This window comes from Physeter macrocephalus, chromosome 16 (genome assembly GCF_002837175.3).
Source record: "Physeter macrocephalus isolate SW-GA chromosome 16, ASM283717v5, whole genome shotgun sequence".
Classification (NCBI taxonomy): Eukaryota; Metazoa; Chordata; class Mammalia; order Artiodactyla; family Physeteridae; genus Physeter; species Physeter macrocephalus.
Genome location: NC_041229.1, coordinates 66,429,421 through 66,453,985, shown reverse-complemented (window position 1 = coordinate 66,453,985; position 24,565 = coordinate 66,429,421). Strand labels below are relative to the sequence as shown.

Here is a 24,565-nt window from a genome sequence, read left to right as displayed (position 1 = left end):
TAAATATTCAGAGGGTCTGGGGTTTGGGATATGGACATCTTTTGTGGGCCGTTATATATATCCGTTATTCTACGTACCTCAGAAGGATAAACGTCTGAGTCCTTGATGACGTTGAGGAGGAAAGCAGCCCTTCGGTCAACTATTTCTGGACTCCTTCTAAAGTAAACCAACAATATGACAGATAAAGTTGCTGTTAGTCTTTGTTGTTTGAAACCAGAAACAATTAAAAGGGGAACAATCTGCAGCTTTATGAATCCCAACCCACCCGCTTTCCCACCCTCAATGGGAAAGCAAGATTAGAAAATAAAGTGTTTGGGTGTGTGGTGCAGGCTCCAAGTCTGAGCCCCACCTTCCGCCCAGGTGAGTGGCTGGCTTGTCCACCCACATGGCCTTAGACTAAACTGGAAGAGGACTGTGATGGAACAAAAATGATTGCTGCTGACTCTTCCCAGCTTCCCCTCTTCATGTTCTGTTCCTGCTCCCTCTCTTTACTCCTCCCAGTGTCTGGCTTTTCTAGCCTCCCTAGCCTGGTTCTTTGTGCTTTTGACACAATCAGGATGGCCCCTAGTGATCGTCCCATTCTTTTCTAAACAGTCACACATGATTTAACACACTCTTGATTTTGTCAAGCATTGTTTCTGAAAGCCACGTTTTGAAAATTAACACTATATCTAACCAAATGATCGTAGTACCCCTTTCCCCATACGAACGACATTGAAGGAGCATCTTCTGTACACCAGCTTCATGTACACCAAGCCTATGTGGCTACAAGCTTTATTTGGACCATGAATTCCTTTGCAAACCTGATTAAAAAAGCATTTACTAGACCCCTAGAAAACTACACATACACACAATTTTGCATTGGATTTAAGGATCTGTGGCCCTAGAAGGCTTTTGACTGCTAGTGACCAAAATATTGATTCGTTTTGCAAAAATTACACAGAATTGTTTAGATGGAATACTTTTATTTAGCAAACAAAAACTTGCTAATTCAGATTATCTTCTATTCCATATACTCTAGACTACAATTTGCAAGTCACAAGTGCAAGAGCTGGTTAGAGTCTTGATGCTGAACAAAGGGACAAAATTCAGAAGGAAAACAGCCAATTGAAAAGGAAATACTAGCGAGTGAATCAGAATAAAAGATTTTATTGTATTCCATACATTCACAGGTCACTTCCAGATTTAGTAATAACACTGCAGTGCTCTGATGCTGTGCACTCTAGCTCAGACCATGTTGCAAGTTTATAGCTGTCTCCTCTCTCCGCCTAGATACCATTCCTCAGTGTAGCCCGCCTACTTGTTTTCTAGCAGTAGCATAGTTCACCCCCGTTTTCTCAGAATTTTAAAGTACCTTCCGTTTTCTCAAGAGTTTTAAAGTACTTTCCATTCCATTATGAAAGAGATTACCAAACACTGTGTAGTATAGGGCTCCTTCCCTCACTCTTTTTATCTTGTCATGACTACTATCACTTACTTACACTTCGTTTGAGAAGTAGACGTTCATCTAGCAAACCTCTGTACAGATCAGCTAAATAAACACTGTACAGACCAGCTAAATAAACAAGGCAGAGTCCTGAAACCATAGCTCTGGCTTCTTCGGCCAGAATGGACCCCTGACCTTCAGCACCTGCCTTAGATATGTAGGTACTTGGTTCTCACAGGGTGTCCCTGGCTGACACAAACTCATCTGCCCCACAGTAAAAACTCTTCAAAACCTTGGCATGACCCATGGCGAGCAGGGTCACTCTTTATTGCATGTGGCCTGCCTCAGCCTCAGAAGATTCAGCAGATGAGTGATCACCAGGTTCCACTGCCCCAGGCCTGGGAACACACAGTTAATGTGCCCCTTGGCTTACAGGTGCTCACTTGATTCTCTGAGTCTGGGGGAGGTTGACACATTAATCTATATCCCCCAAATTACTGTTCCCACTGTCACAAATCCACTTTGAAACCACCACCCCCTTTACTGAAATTATTCAAGTGCAACACTGTGTTTTCTATCAGGCACTGAAGAGCAAGAAGCTTTTTCTTTTCCATAATGAAATATATATTTTCTTTACCCTTGGTATTTGTAATACGCCTGCAATTAGAAACAGCAAACACGAAACAAACAATAAAAAGGGCAGAAGGCACAGAATGAGGAGCAGGTATGAAGATTCGTCTTATAGGGACACTAAACCCAACCAAACACGGCCCCAAACCCATTTTACTTACAAATCTGCCTCCTCTGCTCCAGAATCAGTCCTTGAAAGCAGAAAGCACATTTACTGACCCCTATATCCCAAGGAAGCTGACCTGCATCAGAACCAAATAGCTGTCATGTTACATGAGAAAATCTAAATGATCTGAAAAAACAACTCATCACAAATGCTTCAAGTTTTCCTCTGAGAACACCACCAATTCCACTAATGCAAACCCAGAACAGTACCACCATCAAATTTAGCAGAATGCTACAGTTTACATGGAATAAAAATTAGTCAGAAAAATGTCTTAGAAAAGATTTTTTTTCCCCTTGTGGGAACTTTTAAGATATTACGGAAGTCTCAATCATTATATTCAAACTGCAACCAACATTTGCTAACACTATTTTCTAATGCTTTCTTAAAAGGAAAAAAAGGGTAAAATTTTGATTTTGAAATATTGACAGGATCCTCCAAAGTTAAATATTAACATCTTTTCAACTCTCTTACGAGAACTTTACTGTAAACATACGTTACCACAGAAATGAGATAATTATTCAATATACATTACAAAATGTGGTATTTAAAGAAAACAAATCTCTTCTGAACCCGGATTCTTCATCCACAAAAGTTTAATGACCAAAATAACACAACAGAATGAACAAATGTTTTATTGGCATGTTCATTGTTGTAAACAGCATCTGGCATGAAAAAGTTTTACCAAAACCTTTTTATTGATTTTTTTATAAATTAGATGGCATTTTCAAAATTTACGTAGAACTGTGTTCACTGAATAGTTGTATTTAGCATAGCAAAAACTTGCCGATTCTAATAGACTTTGCAATGAAATCATGTTGACTGCATTAGCCTGTGTCGTGACCTGACTTACTAGCAAGTTTATTCAACACGATGTTAAGATGTTTCCCCAAAGTTAAACTACATGTAACTATGTATCAACTCCAAAAATTAAAGTGGGACGTAAAAGGGTTTTAGAAGATTCAAACTTGGAGTAAATCTTCAAAAATAAATGTAAAAAAGAAAAAAAATCGAAGCCGCTGAACGGAAAAACCTCATTAACAAGGGCAAATACAATCGTATGGGACCCAGCACTGAGGAACCCCACTGAGGGTTACATTTACATAAACTGCTATACTTCTCAATGTACACAAATGTACATCATGAGTGATATGTGAAAGGAATAACCATGGGAAATAGCTGAACTGTAATTATGATAACTCAATAGGATCAATTTTATTTACATGCTGAATGAACGAGTGAAATGAATTCTCTACATCCATAACTTACGTACAATCAGTTATAATTACAGTATTGCAGCAATTTTGAGCTGCCACCTGCTGGGAGTGGTCTAAGGAAACGTTTTGATGATCTATAATAATGTTCTTAATACTTCGAAAAAAAGGAAACAAAATAAAACACAACTTCACGATTCTTTCTTTACTGGGTTACGGCTGGTTCTAGGAATTTCTTTCTTCTGCTCCTATTTTTCTGCTTTCCAAGAGTCAACACACGTTGCATTTACTTCCGAATTGTCAATGAGGTAATGTGTGTATCAGTGAAATAAACAGAAAATTCATTCATTCATGGCCTTTGCACAGCTTTTATTATTAAGCTATGAGCATCCTGTTTGAGGCTGGTTTGACTAGCGGCTATGTGCACATCTGTCCGCAAGAAGTTTACTCATTCCCCTTTCCCCTTTTCTAGTATCAGGTTTTGCTTTTTGTTTTTATTTTTTTGCACATCCCTTTTCACTTTACAGTACATTTGACTATAGTGCACAACATGATTCCAAGTCAAAACAGTGGCCCATTGGGCACTGAGCTTCTGATTGGTGAAGGGCAGTCCAATCAGTGCTGGTATCACTGGGTTACCCCTAACCACGTCCGGCTATAATGGCACACTACACAGTAGCAGTGAACCGTCTAATTAAAACCAAAATCCCCCAGGGAAAATGCTACACTAGCAGAGTCAGTCTTGAGTCAGATCTTTATTTGGTGCTCCATCCAGATATATTTTTAGTGCTTTTTCTTTCCGAGGTGAGTACGTTACACGATGTCCCGTCTTCTGGAGTCGACTGCTTTCTTTTTTCATCAGTTCATTTCTTTGCTCATCTGTTAACTCCATTAATTCTTCTGTTTTATCCCTACGTTTAAAATATTAATGACATATTAGACCAGTAGAGCCATCTGTCTCTTTTAATTTATGCTTAAATGCTCTAAAGCTCCTCAGTGAGAAAATGAAATCTGATACCACCACTGAAGTTAAATAACCTCATATATTAAGATATCCTAGATTTCTAATGTGTTTATTATATTAACATGGCACTCACTTCGAAAAATGGCATAGAATAATTTCCATGTTACTATTAGTATAATAATGGCTATCATTTATTGAACATCTATTTATAACAGGCACTAGGCCAGTTTTTTTAAATGCAATAGTTCCTAATTCTCATAAAATCCTGCAAGGTTGACATCATTGTTGCCATTTTACAGATGAGGACCTAGGTAAATAACAACGCTAAATCTGAACACACATCTGCCAGCCTCCAATGACTATTCTTTTCCCTCTATATCGGTAATGTCTGATCCGGTAGCCACTAGCCATGTGTGCCTATTGAGATATGTCTGCTCCAAATTGACATGGGAGGCAAGTATAATAAATACACAATATTTTGGAGACTTACTATATGAAAAATAATGTAAAATATCTTGTAAATGATTTTTATATTGTTTACATGTTGTAATGATAATATTTTGGATGTACTGGGTTAGAAATACTTTATTAAAATAGTTTCACCATTCTACTTTTTAAAATGTGGCTACTAGAAATTTCAGAATGTAATAAATGGCTTGCACTGGTCAGGGCTGCTCTATATCATAACAATTGTAAAGCTATTTATGAAAAACAAGATGCACAACAAAAATGTGGTATCACTAGAAATAACCAAAACATTGTGAACATTACCTATAAAATATGACTGCACCATCATCACAGATATAAAGAGGCCAGACATTCAGGGTAGAAACTTTAGGATTCCAGTCCAAATCCTGATGAATATCAAGGACAGAAATATCACAGGGAAAAGTTCCTCTACCCTAAGGAGAAAAGAATGAATGAATAAATGACACCATTAGCCATGTTTATTGAGCCCTAGTACCCAGATTTAAACATTCTCAGGGCCTTACCTTGGCAAATTCAATATCTTCTAAAGGAATTCCACTGATTTCACAAAGCTGTAAAAGGAAACATTTTACATGAGTTCATCTAAAAAGTAAATTTGCTGAGAAGTTATTTTCCTTTAACCTCATAAGAACAGACATAGCTTGATTTTTTGTTCAAAGAAGTAACATGCTTGATATAAAAATTTTTTAAAAAGCAGGAAGTGGAATTCTCTCCTCTGTCCACCTGCAAACACCATGTCTCAGAAATATCAATTTAGTATATTCCTTCCAGACCTTTCCTATGCATATATAAACTACATACACACATTTATAAATATATTTCATAAATAGTTTTATATATCTATATAATAACTTTATATAGTCTCTATATAAGAATAGGATACCGAGTAACCTCATTCTCTTCAATAGTTGAAAAATATACCATTTTATTTCCTATTGATGGACACTGAGTGTGTTTTTAGGTTTTCCCAGTTACAATGCTATAATATGTATCTCCATAAATATCTCTTTGCATATTTCTGCAAATATTTCTTAGATGTAGAACTGCACATCTGAAATGTTGATAAACAATGCCAAGCTGAACCCTGAAAAAAATGTAACAATTTAACCACTTATCAAAGGTGTATGATACTGCATTTTCCCCAAACCATGATGACTCTAGGTATTTTTTTATATTCTAAATCTTCACCAATTTAAGAGGTAAAAAGTGCTGTTATTATTTTAACTTGTACTTCTTCTTCCATGAATTGCCTATTCATGTTCTTTGCTTATTTTAAAATTAGATTGTCCAGATTATTAATTTGTAGCTCCTTTTAAATTTGGACATCATGTTTCACATATGTTTCGAATATTTTTCCATCGTTTTTTAGTTTTGTTTATGGGTTGCTTTAAAAAAAAATTTTTGGCAGTGGGGGGGTACTGTGCAGAAGATTTAAACTTTTATGTTGTCTATCTTTTCTTTTCTGGCTTTTGGTATTATACTTACAAATATTTTTCCCTCTCTGGGATTATAAAAATATTCTCAATATTTTCACCTAGAACATTTATCATTTTATTGTATTTTAAAATATAAATTTAACTTGTTTAGAATTTATTTTTGTGTTTGGTGTGAAATATGGAAATAAATTTTTCCCCAAACTGCCAACTGTCCTAGTACCACTTATGAATAATTCACCCTTTCTCCAGAGATCCTTAGAATTCCCACCTTTAAAATGCAAAATGCAGAAGAGATCTTCATCTGGGTTCTCTACTTGATTCTACCTCATTTGGGTTTTAAGCATATTCAGCAATTTACTCTAGTGCCTCTAACTAATCCTAACTACTTAAGGCAAAGTTGGTCCAAGTAACAGAAAGTGGTGGTTCACTTCTGGATGGCCAGAAGCCAAGGTAATTTTTCAAAGCATCAGCAGCCCTAAGAAACAAGAGTAGTGTGGCACAAGGTGTGACAGAGACAAAGAAAGAGAGGTAGCTGCGTCAGTGTCTGGCACTCACTTCCTAGGGTGTCTCTTACGCACCACAGAGAAAAATGTATGTTAGTTCATTTTCTTTAAAATGAACTTACCTTCTCTCGCAACTCATCAACACTACTGCTTTCCAACACAACCTCCTGGAAGGTATCCAACTTCATCTCTGAAGGCCTCCACCGTCTTGACAAAACTGCAAGTTGTGACATGGATTTCATCTTCTCTGCCCCTAATACGCAAGATTAGGCCATCATTCTATTTACTCTAATGATTCATAATTTGCCTTTTCTTGTACTGCCTGACTAAACAAAAAGATTTACTTCAAGTGTTATTCTTAAAAAGTGGGCATGGGGACCTCCCTGGTGGTCCAGCGGTTGAGACTCCACGCTCCCAAAGAAGGGGGCCCAGGTTCAATCCCTGGTCAGGGAACTAGATCCCACATACCGCAACTAAAGATCCCGCATGCTGCAACTAAGACCCGGCACAGCCAAATAAATATAAAAAAGAAAAAGTGGGCATAAAAGAAACCAATTATCCCAAGGAGTTTTTGAGAATAAAATATTTATTCTCTTCCCCCAAGTCTCAGAAGATAATCGCTAACCCCTGCAAGCTCTCCTTCCACCAGTACTCCTAATTCCACTCCCTCATGACTCCTGCTGGACACTGCTCTACCAATTACTCTCTTCTTTGGATCTATGATCTTTGCTCCTTTGTTGGCTTCTACCCCACATTCTAAAATCATAATCAAATAGCTTTCAGTTTATCTTCTTTTTTCACTCAAGCTATCATTAATCCTTCTCTTCTCATTTACTCCCAAACTTAGTGATTCTTCCAAACCCAGCTCAACTGTCACCTTTCTCTTTGATGTACACAAGAGCCAACTGTACTGATTTGGTCCTTAACACCTATCAATTTGGAATTACAGGTTTGTAGTTCTGGCTCTCCCATACACTGTGCATCTGGGGGGCAATCACTGGTCTTTATTCATTTTTGTAGCACCAAGGATCAGCAATGTCTGGCAAATTACAGGTCAATAAATGTTTCTTAGATTTAATCACATGACATACCTTACTCAAGTATTTTGATGCTAAAATACATACTGAAATGATACTGATGTAAGGACCTACTATCCAGAGACATGTTCTGACTAATCCATCTCTGCTAATATATACTCCGTCCTAACAAGGGTGACGTCTATGTCCTTCATCTCTTCTTGGCCTACCCAGACACAGTGATTACTCTCTCAGGCCCCAGATACTCAGAGAAGGAATTACAATCTGGAGCACTTGCCTACAAATCATGGTAGATGGCATCCTGGTTATTCCTTGTCTCCCCAGTTAACCTGTCACTTAATCAGAATTCAAAAATTGAAATTTAAACCAAATTAGACCTGAAATAGCCTGAAATAGGTGAGGTGTTAGTATTATTGAACCCTCTGAAAGCTACCATAATCTTACACAAAAATATCCAGAACTTATGATATTTTAATTTCTATGGAAAAAGGAAAATCAAAAACTTTCTAAGCAACAGCAAAGTCACAAAAGAATATAGAACTAGTTGTTTCCCTTGATATCTCCCAAAAGCCAACTTTTCCCCCACTAACTCTTCCAAAAAACATTAGATTAAAACGTACCAATGTTGATAATTAAAACCAGGAGGTGTGACCAACAGAACTGCTCTTCTAGGTCACTGTTACACTGTTATGGGTGGAATTATATCCCCCACCAAAAGACATGTTGAAGTCCTGAACTTCAGTACCTCAGAATGTGACCTTATTTGGAAATAGGGTCGTTACAATGGTAATCAAGTTAAAATGAGGTCATTAAAGTGGGTACTAATCCAATATGACTAGGGTCCTTATAATATGGGAAATCAGGACACAGATAGGAAAGCCCACATGGAGAACATGATGTGAAGATGAAGGCAGAGATCAGGAGGATGCATCTATAAGCCAAGGAACACCAAAGACTGCCAACAAACCACCAGAAGCTAGGAGAGAGGCATGGAGCAAATTCTCCCTCACAGCCCACAGAAGGAACCAACCCTGACAACACCTTGATCTCAGACTTCTAGCCTCTGAAACTGTGAGAAAATAAATTTCTGTTGTTTAAGCCACCCAGTTTGTAGTACTTTGTACCAGCCTAGAAAACTAATATTGCCACTGTTCTCAAAATCTCTGAAAAATTATTAATACCACAGCCTCAAAACAAGCCATAATGAAAAAAGAGACTAAATAACAAACATGGCTAAGAAACTTTTACTTGCTGTAAAAAGTACTAAAAATACAACTTTGATATTGCAACTTCCCTGAAAGGAGGAATTCATATTCTTAAAATTAGAGAAAAGAAGATATATTTAAAAGGCAAATGGTGCCCAGAGAAGAGACAGAAGAAACTCATTATTTGAAAAAATGATAACTCCTATTATTTCTAGAGAATTCCTGATATTTCTCCACAAAAATATTGATAATACCATCAAGAACTTCAAGGAAAACTTCCCAGTTGCTGGAAATATTAATATCTTCTTCATAAATATGATAATCCAAAAAGACTGTGCCAGGATTCTTCCATGTTTTTTTCCTTAGACGAAACCTATAAATGTGATAAGACATTTTAAACTACTATACTTTGAAATCCTTAACTTGAAAAAAATGACATGAATCTGACACATCAAAGAAAAATGAACTATGTTCAAACACAGAAGTCAAATGGTTATTCATTAAAATTTTGGGAAAATATAATGAAAAGCTCTCAAGACATCAAATTTAGTACTCTACAGAGGAAGTTCAAACAAACGCTAATACTTTTGCTTAGTTTTATTAATCTGCAGTACTAAAATTCTGAATGGTACAGGAATTTAAAATTCTTCTAGTTTTAGAAAATTATACCAATCCATAACAATTGACCACACTGTCTTTCTTCAAATTGCTGATGACACTGTAATTTTACTTTACCTGTCAATACTGAGCTCTAAACCACATTGCTCCCTGAGCTGAGGAATTAACTCCTCTTTTGATTGCCGTACAGTCATTCCTTTAGCAAACACAGCATCTAGCAGAAACTTGCATGGCTAGGAATATAAACATAAACAATTAGACCCTGAATTACACATTAAAATAAGGATCGGGGCTTCCCTGGTGGCGCAGTGGTTGCGCGTCCGCCTGCCGATGCAGGGGAACCGGGTTCGCGCCCCGGTCCGGCAGGATCCCACATGCCGCGGAGCGGCTGGGCCCGTGAGCCATGGCCGCTGGACCTGCGCGTCCGGAGCCTGTGCTCCGCAACGGGAGAGGCCACAGCAGAGGGAGGCCCGCATACCACAAAAAATAAATAAATAAATAAATAAAAATTAAAAAAAATAAAATAAGGATCAACAAGACGTTTTATTTGCACTTTATAGTGTGACAATTACTGGACTGGGTTTAGGAGTCTATCTTCCTAGGTTTAAATCTTGGCTCCACTGCTTACTAACTGCTATCTTGAGCAAGCTTACTTAACATTTCTGTGCCTCAGTTTTCTCATCTGTAAACCGGAGCCAGTGTCTTCCTCACAGAGTCATTGTGGAGACTAAATATGATAATACATTCATATTTCTCTTCTTGTAATACAATGACCATAATTTTGAAAGTAAAAAGAATCACCTTTATAGAGTAAAATGAGAGAAATGAATACTAATTCTCCAAATACATTCACTGACTGTCTCAAAAGAGATACAGTATTTACAAACCCCAAATTCAGAAGAAAGATGTAAGTCAAAATGAGTGTAATGGATCACATATAAGAGATATGACTGATGCCTAATAAAATATTTGTTGAACAAATGAAGGCACTTTATGAAAACATTATCCCCTTATTTGCTGTTTTTCACATTTGTCTAGGTCTTCACTGAGATGTTATAAATGTCTTAAAAATAATGTCTTTGCCTTATTCTTCTGGGTATTCACCACAATCTTATATATCACAGGAATTAAGATATTTTATTACTCCCCGAAAAACATAGCTGGTTTAGATCCTTAATCCACCATTTACAAGTTATATGACCTTGGGCAAGTTACTTCTCTGTACCTCGGTTTCTTAATCTATAAAATGGGAATAATAGTACTTTTATAATAGTTAATTGATGAGGATTAAAAGGGTTAATATTTGTAAGCACTTAGAGCACAAAGAGACACTATATATAATGCTAGTTAAATACTAAAAATGATTCTCTGAACACAAAAAGTAGTCAACTGCCATCCTTCTGTAGCATTATACAATCATTCCCAGCAGCAAAAACAAACCCCCTTTTAAAAGCAGAAAATGTTTGCCCCTCCAGCATTTGTAGCAATACTTTAGACAAAAAAGGCCTGAGGGCCACATTCATCTGGTGCCTGTTTTTGTAAGTGAAATTTTACTGGAACATAGCCACCCCCATTGGCTTATGTATTGTCTGTGTCTGCTTCTGTACTACATCGGCAGAACTGAGTAGTTGCAACAGAGGCAGTATGGCCTGCACAACTGAAATATTTCCTAAAAAAAGTTTGCCATCCCCTTCTTTACAGAGATAAAAAGAAATGTCTAGTAATCAAATCTGTGCACTGTATGTTTTTAATAACTATCAAAAGTTACCTTACATTGCTTGTAAGTATATTACTTACCTCTTGTTCATTGACTAGAAGCTGGTACACTTTAACTCTGTATTCTCCTTTTTTAAGTGCTCTCCCCAGTCTAATTGTAATCTAGAAATTAAAAAGTTTTTTTTAGATGTACGGTCTCAGTAGAATAAACTATCCATTTTCATCTCAACTGTTTAGTATTTTTCTCCCAATTCTCTAGATTCTGGGCTGTTTGAAAACAGGTATATCTTTTACCTCCGATTCCCCAGTGCCTAGAAAACTAACTGGCACACAAATGTTTGTTAGATGAATGGAGAAAACAACAACAAAAAAGCCAAATAACCACTAAACCTCAGGGACAAATTATCCTTTTAGGGTATCCATTTCACCTTACTTGGAAGTAGTGCAAGATGTTCTCAAATCTATCATTTAAAACAGACTCTAATTATTCAGAATTATTTTAATCAACCTTATTGTCATCTGAAAATGATGAAAGTGTCTCATTCAGCCGGACGCTCTCAAACTCTTGATTGCTGGCGTACACGCGAAAGACCTTGAAGTGAGAGGACAAAACTCCAACAAAGGGCTCTAAATGTTGTTTGAAAGCAGCCAGAGTAATTCTTTTATCAACATGCACCATCAACCCTAAGCACATACACACACAAAAAAAACAGAAAAAAAAATGTAAAAGAAACCTCTTAGAGTATAAATAAAGCAGATCATATACTTTTTATTATACTGTAAGCAGGAAAAAGTACCTTTTCAGTTATTTGACTTTTAGCTAATATACTACATTGAATGGACAAAAACGTGGACACTGAGCATATGCTAGGGAAAATCTGACAGCTTTAAATGTTCTGAGATATTTAAGTGCTTATTTGCTTATTTATTTTGGCTGCTGAATTAAAAACCAAACTTATAGGAATTCTCTTCAAATACATACATTTCTAGATCTACACAGCAGTAGTGTGGGCTCTGGCTGGGTCCCACCCCTACCTCTTCTGCTTCCTTACTAGCTGTGAGACACAGAGCAAGCCACCAGCCTCTGTACCTGCATTTTGTCATTTGAAAAATGGAGCTAATAACAGTACCTACCTCATAGTACCTCACTGTAAATTCAATGAGGTAATATGTTTATAGAATAGTTTTATATATATATATATATATATATATATATATATATATATAAATCGCCTCAAAAATTGTTAGTAAATTTAGTTCTGGGATTTCTACTAGAGAAAAATGTCAAGACTAGCATATGAAGATGTCTGTTTTATCATGTGGTTGGTTGGACTGTAACAGGAATAATATCTAACTGGATCAGAAACTCCCACCTCCTCCAAGCTTCAGTTTAAGCTCTGTTGGCATTATAATAGTATTAGCTTTGATGGGCTTTATTTTTTTCTAATGCTTATTATTTTAATCTTTTGTCCTTTATTTTATAAGCCACTCAGGAGGATACTTCTGGAATATATTTCTATTTACTCTGGTCTTCATATTCTACCTAGCAAAGAGCAAAAACTTCACTCATTTATCTTTCTCTTGTAATAAAGCAGTACAGAATGCAAGAGCTGCCATGCAGCCCCAGGCCCATGGTCTCTTTGCAGCCCTAAGGCTCTCTCTATGGCAGACCACAGTTTTCTGTGAAATTTACATGAAAGGTTAAGGATAAAACCTAAAACACTCCTGATTTCCATTCTCAGGTCATCCCAACTCAGGTTGATGAATTTTTCTAAATGGATTTTTCAAATAATGTCTATATACTATTTTCCTGGTTATAAAATACTGGTTCACTAGAGAAAATGGGACAGGTATGAATTAGCAGAAAACATAGACAAGGTGATGAACTTTATTTACTGTATATATGTTTTGAGGCAGCATTTCTTTTAATTTGTTTAAAATGTCAGTTTCTAAGCTTTAAGGAATACCCCTAAATGTTAAAATCTAGCTTACGGCAAACAAGACTCTATTATCCAGAGAGGGACTAAATTTCTTGAGAGAAGGGTGTAATGAAAAAATTTCTTGATTAGAAATGAGAAGCCTATGGCTGGATTTCAGTTTTGCCACTTCAGTCTGATAAATGGCTGTAGGTAGGTCATCCAATCTTTCTGAGCCTCCGTTTTCTCATAGGATTATTACGCCAGTCTCATTGATCGTTGTGACAAAAATAGTAAATTCTAAGGCATTACTCAAATAAAAGCTATCACTGCCATTTTGGTTTCTCTCATAACTCCTAGTAATGTTATATCATAGGAAGACATGAATGTTTGTTGGTTATTGATATAGTCCAATATGGTGATTAGGACCAAGTGTTCTGGAGTTACATGGCCTGGATGGAATGAAGTCCTGGTTCCTCTTCACATGTTAGATTTGTGACTTTGACCTAAGTTCTCTGTACTTCAATTACCTCTATTATTAAATGAAGATAACAGTATTTTATATCTCATAATGTGTTTTGCGGTCAATACATGTAAAATGCTAACATAGCACTGACAAAGTGTTAGCTTAATTGATGAGCTATCATTACTTTGTAGTCTTACAGAATACCATCGTATCATTTTTCCTATCTACCCCTTCACACAGAAAAGCTCAGTCTCTTCACAGTGCAACCTCAAAATAGCCTCAAAGGGTTTTCTTTTTTTTTCTTTTATGTATTTGTTGAAAGAGGTGGTAGCTAAAATTGTACAAAGAAATTTCAGTGCAAATACACTACCATTTTTATTACTTTGGCCTTCCTGTTTATATCCCAGTGCTTGAAGACTACAACTAGGTCACACTGGGACAGTATTTTCAAAGACAGGTTCTATACTCCCTGAAACAATTCCTGGATTATAATGAATCGCTTAAAGACCATCATTTTAAGTGCTGTTTGGTAAATACCTAAATGAGTTGTCTATACGGTGCATGGTATACCACTCTTCAGATATCAAATTCTTTTTACCTATTCTACCTTGCCATTTCATCACTCTGAAGAACTTGTATTATTACGTATCATCCATGTTTCCCAGGCACCTACTCTCAGAGCCCTGCGGAACTGTGACGAAGCAGTCTTACTAGAGACTACTGAAACACTTGGCTGCTGGCTATCATCCCCACACCCTTTTCCCTAAGCCAGTTTTTTTAAACATGAAAAGGCATTTTCCAGGGATTTCATTTCTTCTTTTCAAACAAACCTTCTATATGGCTTCTGAAAGCTTAAATAATTTGTAGAAAATGGTTTCTCTTCATCACGTTTTTTTTTTTTTAAGTTTTTTTGAAGGAAGCTTCAGGCAAGATATAAACTAGAAATTCTGAATTATATAATCTCAGAAGGATGGAAGAGATCTGTCAGTTTGGGCATTTGGACAAACAACAACAACAACAAAAACATATCAACATTGGTGAGATTTAAAATAATAAAAGAATTCATAAAATATCAGACTAAAACCAGCCAGAGAATTAGCAGGACAAGCAGGTTCAAGATACAAAATCTTGAATGATACTATTTCAATGAATGCTAGTAAATTAGCCCACAATGGATTTCTAAAAAGGTTAAAATGGCCAGCAATCTCCTTTGTAAAGATTTCATTAAGCATTCTAAGATGGAAATGCGACCCTTTAGACTATGATTCTAAATATTCCCACTGAATCCTTCCTACCGTTGAAACTCTCATGCAGTCTAATTTTCAGCACATCTTTCAAAAACAAACTCCTTGAAAGAAATTTCTAACCTTTTTCCAAAGAGAAGCTACTTTTAATTTCTGCAATGCCCTTGAAGGGTTGAGGATGGTAAGAAAGCAGAGTAGGTACTAGCTATTTTTCCTGTAAAGTAAGTAACAGTGGTAGCAGTGAGGAGGTGGAGGAATGAGTACTAGGCTTACAACCAGAATACCTGAATCTGATCCCAGCAGTGTGACCAACTAACTGTGTGACCTCAGGCAAATTATTTAACTTGTTTGAGCCAGTTTCTTCATCAGTGAAAAGTGTCTAACAATATCAATTTCACACAACTGTTGAGAACTAAATGAGATAACATGTTAATAAGAGTTATAAGAAAAAAACTCCATAGAAATTTAAATAAAGCATTACTATAATAGAGCTTCTCTATCTCCATTTTAACTCACTAATCCACATTTTTGCACTTGAGTTTCTGCAAGATATAGGTATGGATGTCAAATAATTACATTGTTATTTGGACCTAATTAATTAAAAACACAAATTTATGTATTTTTACTACTGATTTCATGATTTCTGCCACTTCCTTTTAAAAGATCTAATTTTGAGACTACAAGTATCATAGCATTTAACTAATACAGTGGTTGTTTGTGCACCTTCTCTCCACAAGATGAAGCATAAGGCTGCACCTTAGTCATCCTTACTTCTAACAAATACATATGGCCTGGCACCTGGCATGTATTCAGGAAATAATAATTGTGTGGGTGTATAAATGGATTGATGAAGAGTGGGACTCTCTTCCAGAAGTAATAGGAGCAAATGCTTTCAATTAGAAGCCTTAACCTCTAGTAATGGTTCCATTACTTACTAGATATGTATGTATTTTTGGGAAAGTCATTCACCCTCTACGAGTTTCAGTTTTCTTATCAGTCAAATGAGGATATCATTGTTTGCTTTATTAATTTCAGAAAAGCTTCAAGTGAGAACAAAAAAGTGTTTTGAAAACTAAAATATAAGGGGTAATATTAATATTTGCCTTTCAGACTAATGCAAAGTATTTAGGTTTTCAGCTATTTCCCTTTTATACTTGAAGAAAGATTTTGTATCTTGAACCTGCTTGTCCTGCTAATTCTCTGGCTGGTTTTAGTCTGATATTTTATGAATTCTTTTATTATTTTAAATCTCACCAATGTTGATTAAGTTTTTGTTGTTGTTTGTCCAAATGCCCAAACTGACAGATCTCTTCCATACTTCTCTGGCTGGTTTTAGTCTGATATTTTATGAATTCTTTTATTATTTTAAATCTCACCAATGTTAAGTTTTTGTTGTTGTTTGTCCAAATGCCCAAACTGACAGATCTCTTCCATACTTTTGAGATTATATAATTCAGAATTTCTAGTTTATATCTTGCCTGAAGCTTCCTTCAAAGAAACTTAAAAAAAAAAAAACAAAAGAAGGCCCTTTCCTTTCTCTGACTTTTCCGGTTAATTATGTACTTTTTAGGGGGTGTAGGAAGGGTGCAGTTTGGATTAGGTGATGGAGGAAAGGGAAGGAATGCACAAATTAAAAATTCTTCTAGGCACTGAATATAAAATTTTCTAAAGTGTCTGGCCTTTTTTTGGTATATTATTTACTATTTAAACTCTTTTTTTTTTTTTTTTTTTACTTAGTATTGTTATCATACTTCTTTCCTTTTAAAAAAATTCTTAATTCTCTTCCTTCTTTCCTTTTTTTTTAAAATCATCTCACAAAAGTTCTGACATCATTCCATCACAGGCCTAATGCACAGGTCTAAGGACACCGTTTACTATAACTGCATCAAAACTGAAAGCAAAGGAGAGAGAGGATAATCTTACAACCCAGGAAGGTACAGGTAATCTTAGGACAAAGCATCTCTTAGCTGATTCTTAACTAAAAATTTAAATAAACTGATAAAAAAAATTAAGGCTGTTTCAAGGAGCCTTTTTAAGTACATACATTTATGTCCTTCCCCAGAACTTTCATCTGCAGCATAGGGTTCTGCTTTGAAATACATGTACTGTATTTCTCCCCTACTCTTGCCACTCTCATCATATTCACTGTCCGTTCCGGAGTCTTCTTCTGCTGTATCCCATGTCTCCTTTTTCCCTTCATTCGCTTTAGTTCTTCTACTACTTGTGATGCTATGAGAGTCAAGTCCATTAGCCAAAGGGATTTGAGCATTATCTGCATTGCACAAAGTATCACTGCTATGACTTGAGCTAAGAATATCACTGTCCACTGAACTTGTACTCCTGTCATTATTCACATCTGAATCTGATCGTTCTTCAGACTGAAAATTTTCAGGATCGGAAGTCTGAATATGCTGTTCAAGTTCTCTATTATCCACTGAGGCTGAAGAGTCCCTCTCATTGAGAGGTGATTCAATGTTTTCAAAGTCACTTGTCTCAGTACTTTTGCTGCTGTCCCCATTATCTCCCTCCTGCTGCTGTTGCAGTGACAAGCTTTTGAGTTTTTCAGTGCTTTCTTCTAGAATAGCTTCCACAGACTTTAGACCCCCTGCAGGTCCTTTGACTCTTTCACAGTCATCATCCACATTACCAGAGTCACCCCCAGCTTTCTGGTATGCTGTCCTTTTGGAATAAGATCCTGGAGATTGTTCAGGTAACAAAACAAATAATCTGATTGTATTTGCATGCCGATCCAGGAGTTTCCATAAATGAGAGTCTGTAAAGGCCATCTGGTAATCCAAAGTCTCAGAACTTTCAACGAACACCTGAACAGTAAGTCAAAGAGTTATATTACATCATTAATTTTGGTGACATTCTCATTCATTATAAGAATATCGCATCAATGTAAGACAGTGCACAATAAATTATAAAATTTGAGATGATAATGTGTCTAAAGGACATGCCCATTGTTTTTGGAGACTAAATAAAATAAATATTATGTTCATATGTCTTTGTAATTAGCCATAAAACTGCTAAACAAATATCTTGTTTATCGGAAAATGTATGAAAACATCTTGGGAATGCAACACCAAAATCCAGGTTATATAAAAAATTTAATGGACAAATGACTTGATTCTAGAGCAAATTAATTGCAACGAAACAAACATGTAAGGAAATCTTTAGATTAAAATAAACTTGAGAGATATTATGGACTTTATTTAGATCCTGATTTGAACAAGCAAATCTTATTGAAAAAAATTTTTTTAAGATAATCAGGGAAATTTGAATATTGACTAGGTGTTGGTTGATATTAAGGCATTTCTATTAATTTTTTAGGTGTAATAATGTAATTGTGGTTATGTTTTTAAAAAGAGTTCTCATCTTTTAGAAATACAAATTCATATTGCTTGTAGATGAAATGATATGATGCTGGGAATGTTTTTCAAATAATCTGGGGGAAGTAGTTAGTTAAATATACATGAACAAGACTTGATAATTATAGAAGCTGGGTGATAAGTACATAAGGGTTCATTATACTATTCATGCACTTCTGCATATGTTTGAAATTTTCCACAATAAATTTAAAAAATGAAATGCATATACATAAATCAGGCAATTATGAGTAGTATTTTGAATTTTGCATAAAAAGATTATTATTCAATAAATGTTATAAATCAGGACTATCAGCTAACCATTTAAAGAAAAAAATAAAGTTAGATCCCTCCCATTCCTTACCCTAAAACAGTATTAGGGTGGATTAGCGATTTTAATGTTACACACAAACACCACACAGAAGTACTGGAAGAAACTAGGGGTGAATAAAAATTACACATCAGAATTAATAAATCAATACTAAAAAAAAAAAAACAAAGAGGCTAAATATGATAAAAGACCAAACTGCCCTAAGGTGAATGAGACTGGAAATGGTGATAAATAAAAAAAGATGGCAAATGAGGAAAATTTGATAAGATTTATCCAGAGTAAACCAATGGCATTAGGAATAAAAACATAGGAAAAATGATAAATGATGGAACACATAATGATATCAAGAGATAAAACAAAGAGATCAACATGAACTTTCTCTTTTCTTACATAGATAAATGAGTAGGAAAAGGGAATAATGTGGGGTGAACCCAAGATAATAATTTTCTCCACACTAGGCATGCTTCAGACTTTCACCATGAAGTACTGCTTTATAGGAGAAGCTCAAGAATGAACAAAATTCAGAGAACATAATCACTGTGACCAGAACTAGTCATGAAGGCTCCACCAAAGAAGGAGGACCAATCTGGGGCTTGAAACAAAATGTAGGAAGAGGGGGAAATACTCCAGAAGGCGCAGTGCATGAACAAGGCAAAGAGGAGACCCAGCAAGACTGACTGAGAAGACAGAGAAGCAAGATGTGACCTGACTATAAAGGAAGGTAATTATTGGGAGGATGTGAGAATCCAAAAAGTAAATTTCAGACAGATGGTGAATGGCAGCATAGAAAATAGTCATGAAAAAATAAAAGACATACCTTGTTACTTCTAAAAAACCCTTCAGCTTTCAGGGTTTTACTGGGCACAGTGAGAAGACGCAAATCATTGTAGCAGCGTTCCAGCACTATTCTCATTGTTTCAGCAGGTAAATAGATGGCCTATAATGAAAGTAATTTAATTAAAAAGTGCTCTTTCAAGAAAAATTCGCTTGATTTGGAAATATGGGGAAATGAGACACTGCTGAGTTCTTCTTAAAAATAGCAGAAAGAAAATTAAGTGACAAATAATCTTAGTAGAGGTTTACAAATTTTTAAAGAATCTATGGGAAAAATTATTAGTCCCATCCATTAATTCTGATGTAAATTAGGAAAACAGAGTATCACTTATAAATGTATGCTCTGAAACTATTTTAAAAGTAACAATTTTTCACTAAAAGTTCTATTTCTCTCAAACTCACGAAGTAAATGAGGTGATTTGATTCCAAAGAAACTAAGTAACTGACTTTGAGAACTGATATCAAACCAATACTTGTTTAACTTCTTGACTTTTGATGAGTTCTTCTGTATTCTGTGAATAGTTGTTAATACTTTTACAAAATCAATTTTCTTCTGTGTAAAATGAGATTAAATTAGTAGGTAATTTTTAAAGTTTTCTAAAATTCCATGTCCTTAATTTTTGGTGTTATTTTATAAATTTCTCATGAAATGAGCAGATAAAAATAATTTAATAAAACATGATTTGTTTTACAGCTAATGATAACTAATTCTTAGGCATCCTTGTTATAATTTAAACACTATATTTCTTGGCATCCTGTTTTCTGACTGTCTTTATTCTTAGACATATTTTTCCCCAACAAAATTATCAGCTTCTTCAGGGAAGGAAATGCATGTGTTTCTTTTGTACTACCTCAGTGCTCATATTCTAGATTAAACTGTAATACAGAGCAGTTACACTAATGTTGTCTTTTTATGAGTAATTTAATCATAAACCATGACTTCAGAGTATGATTTGTTTCCTCCAATTATTACTTTGGCAAATTGTTGGAAGTCATTTTCTTTAAACATAAAAATAATTAAAAACTAACTTCTATATAATACTTTACAATTTGTTTTTCCACAAAAAGAGCATTTATTTGTTTTGTTCATGTTCACAAGAACCCTGTTAAAATAGGCATTAAAAAAACCCAGATGAGATAAAAGACAATACTACCATAAAATGAATGAATGGAAACTGGAAGTTCCTTGACTTGCGATTTCTGAACAATTTTCCACCACAGCAAGGGAATCTTAACCTGGGGTTAATTTTGCCTATGTTTGTGTGCTCAATGTTCTATAGTGTACAAGACCCCTGAAAGGATAATAACCATTTCTCTGGAGTGGAATAGTTTTTTTGTCTAAGGAAATCTGAATGTTTCATCATCATATTTTTCCAGTTCAAAAATTCTGAATGAGCCTATGCTATTTGCCACTAACTCACATAATGTGGCTAATATTTGATTCATCACCTTTCTCTTCTACTTCTATTCATCTATCACTGTCTTTCTGGTTACCCAAGTGTGAAACTCCTCAGGTCTTCTGTGTTCCTGCCTTGCTCCAATGTTTACCAATCGCCAAGTGCTGCCAATTCTATTTATACATTCATTCTTACAATCGCCACTTCTCTCATTTCTGGTCATAACGCCTTCACTTGAATTATTTCAACAACCTCCTCATCTATGTTCCTGAGTCCTCCCTCAGTCCACTGGGAACACCAGTCTAGTGTTGCCAGAATTACCATGCTATAGCAGAGCTCTCATCATACCACTGCTGTACTTAGAAAAACAACCAACCAACCAACCTACTTTCCTACTGTTTACGTTAAACAGGGCCCAAACTTTTGAGTTTACATTTAAAAACCCTCCATGAGATAAAGTGAACTTGTTTTCCAAGCACGTACTTTACAATGATCCAGCCAAGCACACATATCATTGCTACGTGCACTTGCTTCACACTCCTTACCTCCACACTTAGGTCAATCTGTTTCTTCCATATGAAGCATCGTTCTCTCCTAACCACAGTTGTCTCCTAGCTTAAATATTGGCTCCTTGAGGTAAATATTGGTTCCTACATCTTGTAACTATCACATAGTGCTCTGTACACAGCAGGTACTTAAAAATATTCATTGACCAATTTTAAAACTTACCTTTGAAATAAGCTGTTTGAACTCTGTAACTGTTTGATTTAAGTAAGCTCGAACAGTGATAGGAGCAGCTACAGATTCTGCCTTTAGATCAACAACATGAACCTTCACCATCACTTCTGTCCCATTGGAAAAACATAAAAACCCAATTGGAGGTTATTTTTTAAAAGGTATTTCACATGAGCAATGCATTCTAAATGTGTTTCTAATAGATGGCAAAGAAAATATTTTTCTAATTATCAAGATGGTAGATGTATATGTTATACATGTTAAAACTTGCACAATTTTTCACATTACAAACATATATAAAGAAATAAAAAATGAAGCTAATAAAAAAGTTCTTATAGATCTCTTTAAAAATTGACAAAAGTCAAAATGTGACTTTTAAAAATAAGTGTTTTGTTTCCTTATAAAACATTAACACCACTGTCAAATTTATCAAGCATATTAAAAATACGTACCCAAAGTTCCAAAATACAGACCAAAACCACAACACTAAATAAACGTAAATAACTAGAGAATGCACAACAAATACTAAAGGGGACATAGCAGTCCTACTTGCTTTTGACAACCTTCATTAAATAATTCAAGACCTTGTTCATAATCAAAGACTTCTCCTCAAAATAATATTCTCTATATCCTATGGAAATTTCAGCAGAAAACCTTTCTGATTACATGTTTGTTTTCTGACTTAAATTCTTCATGTTACAATTTATTTATTATTTTACTTTATTTATTTATTTATTTTGGCTGCATTGGGTCTTTGCTGCTGCTTGCGGGCTTTTCTGTAGTTGTGGTGAGCGGGGGCTACTCTTTGTTGCTGTGCGTGGGCTTCTCATTGCAGAGGCTTCTCTTGTTGTGGAGTATGGGCTCTAGGCGTGCAGGCTTCAGTAGTTGCAGCATGCTGGCTCAGTACTTGTGGCTTGCGGGCTCTAGAGCACAGGCTCAGTAGTTGTGGCACGTGGGCTTAGTTGCTCCATGGCATGTGGGATCTTCCTGCACCAGGGATCAAACCTGTGTCCCCTGCATTGGCAGGCAGATTCTTAACCACTGTGTCACCAGGGAAGTCCCCATGTTACAATTTAAAGCCACCTTCTCCTCTCCTATTTTCAGGAGATCATTATATAACTTAACTTTTAATCACTAGAAAAATAAATGATCTTCAAACACCAGATTTAGTAGATCGTTATTCTCCATCTTAACTGTTTTAATCTCTTATATGTAGTATATGTCAACACTCCATTTTCCCCCAAATGTTGCTAATCTAAATCTGAATAAATATTCTGCTAAAGTCTTGATTATTAATGAATAAAGGAGATTACTTTATAAGGTTTACAATCCACAATGACATTTAGAATTCTCTTTTAAAAAAGTGGGTTTTTTGCTGACCCATGTTATATTTTTATCTTAATTTTTACAGTCTAGTTCAAAAATAATCTGCAGGGACTTCCCTGGTGGTGCAGAGGTTAAGAATCCGCCTGCCATTGCAGGGGACATGGGTTTGATCCCTAGTCCAGGAAGATCCCACATGCCGCAGAGCAACTAAGCCTGTGCGCCACAACTGAGATTGCGCTCTAGAGCCCACAAGCCACAACTACTGAGCCCGCGTGCCACAACTACTGAAGCTCACGTACCTAGAGCCTGTGCTCTGCAACAAGGGAAGCCACTGCAATGAGAAGCCCACGCACCACAATGAAGAGCAGCCCCCACCTGCCGCAACTAGAGAAAGCCCGCGTGTAGCAACGAAGACCCAACGCAGGCAAAAAAACCAAAAAACAAAAAATCTGCAAGAAAATGCTCCAAAGGGACTCTTTACAGAGAGACCGGAGTCTGACTAAAGGAGCTCTTGAAAGAATACCACACTTAATCTACTTTGGAAAGAAGAGCCTTCATAAAAAGGAGGTGTATAAGATCCACAGAAGAACAGAATTTGAGTTATGAAACCATGTCTTCAAGGAGACCCTGAAAAAGAGACTCTACTTCTGAGACTTTATGGGAATATACCAGGGTCTTCTCTATAAAAAGAGAGAGGTAGAGGTAGAGGCTGGGGCAGGCGCAGAGGTAGGGACGGAGGACAATTTAGTACTGCAGAAGAAAAATCGCACTGAAGACAATAAGCCAGAAGTTTTGTTTGTTTCTTAAATTTTGCGTATAGCTTTTTGGAAAGTAATCTAGAACTTAATTCCAGGTTTGTTGCTGACTACTTCCCAACCTATCAGAATTATTCTACATTTTAAGAACATGTAAAAAATTTAAAAATAATTTCTACGAACAAAAAACTTTCTTATGAAAATTTTAAGTCCTTTACAACTCAGAATACATGAAATTCCTTACCTCCGGGTTTGTAAGACTGGAAAACCTGATCGGGTCTTCTTGTCTCCAACAGCAGATCAAACATGTATGTTGACTTGACTCCACCCAGTAAAAGTCCCATTGGCGTATCTTCTTCTCCTTCATATGATCGTTCAAGATAATCATGAAACTCATCATATTTAACAAGACGACAGCAATCCATAGGTATTACCTCCTCTAAATCCATCATCTAAAAGAATGTAACACCCGAGGAAAAGGAAAAAAAATATATAGTATTGATATTTTAGTCTGATGTGTAACTGTACTAACAATAGGTCCTAACAAACAATAAATCTATATATTAATGATTTGCATCAAAGCTAAAAGGCACGACTTAAAGCGTATTTTAAAATAACCATAGTTCATTATCCCTCAAATTATACGACCTATGCACTAACATATTTTATTTTATTTTATTTTATTTTTTTTTGCGGTACGCGGGCCTCTCACTGCTGTGGCCTCTCCCGTTGCGGAGCACGGGCTCCGGACGCGCAGGCTCAGCGGCCATGGCTCACGGGCCCAGCCGCTCC

At 35.9% G+C, this 24,565-nt stretch overlaps 1 protein-coding gene across 2 annotated transcripts in view; it reads right to left on the bottom strand.

The window, feature by feature from the left end:
• Positions 1-3,777: 3,777 nt before the first annotated feature.
• USP47 (ubiquitin specific peptidase 47) overlaps positions 3,778-24,565 on the bottom strand; it is a 128,347-nt gene continuing 107,559 nt past the window's right edge. For both annotated transcript variants that reach the window (XM_007102650.4, XM_007102651.4), the window contains 12 exons: positions 24,018-24,225; positions 21,687-21,802; positions 19,544-19,663; positions 17,072-17,849; positions 11,910-12,085; positions 11,483-11,563; positions 9,803-9,918; positions 9,322-9,440; positions 6,948-7,078; positions 5,390-5,437; positions 5,169-5,299; positions 3,778-4,344 (listed from right to left, as the gene is read on the bottom strand). In XM_007102650.4, coding sequence (XP_007102712.1) covers positions 4,170-4,344; positions 5,169-5,299; positions 5,390-5,437; positions 6,948-7,078; positions 9,322-9,440; positions 9,803-9,918; positions 11,483-11,563; positions 11,910-12,085; positions 17,072-17,849; positions 19,544-19,663; positions 21,687-21,802; positions 24,018-24,225 — 2,199 coding nt within the window. In that variant the 3' untranslated portion in view covers positions 3,778-4,169. The remainder of the gene's footprint in view (positions 4,345-5,168; positions 5,300-5,389; positions 5,438-6,947; positions 7,079-9,321; positions 9,441-9,802; positions 9,919-11,482; positions 11,564-11,909; positions 12,086-17,071; positions 17,850-19,543; positions 19,664-21,686; positions 21,803-24,017; positions 24,226-24,565) is intronic.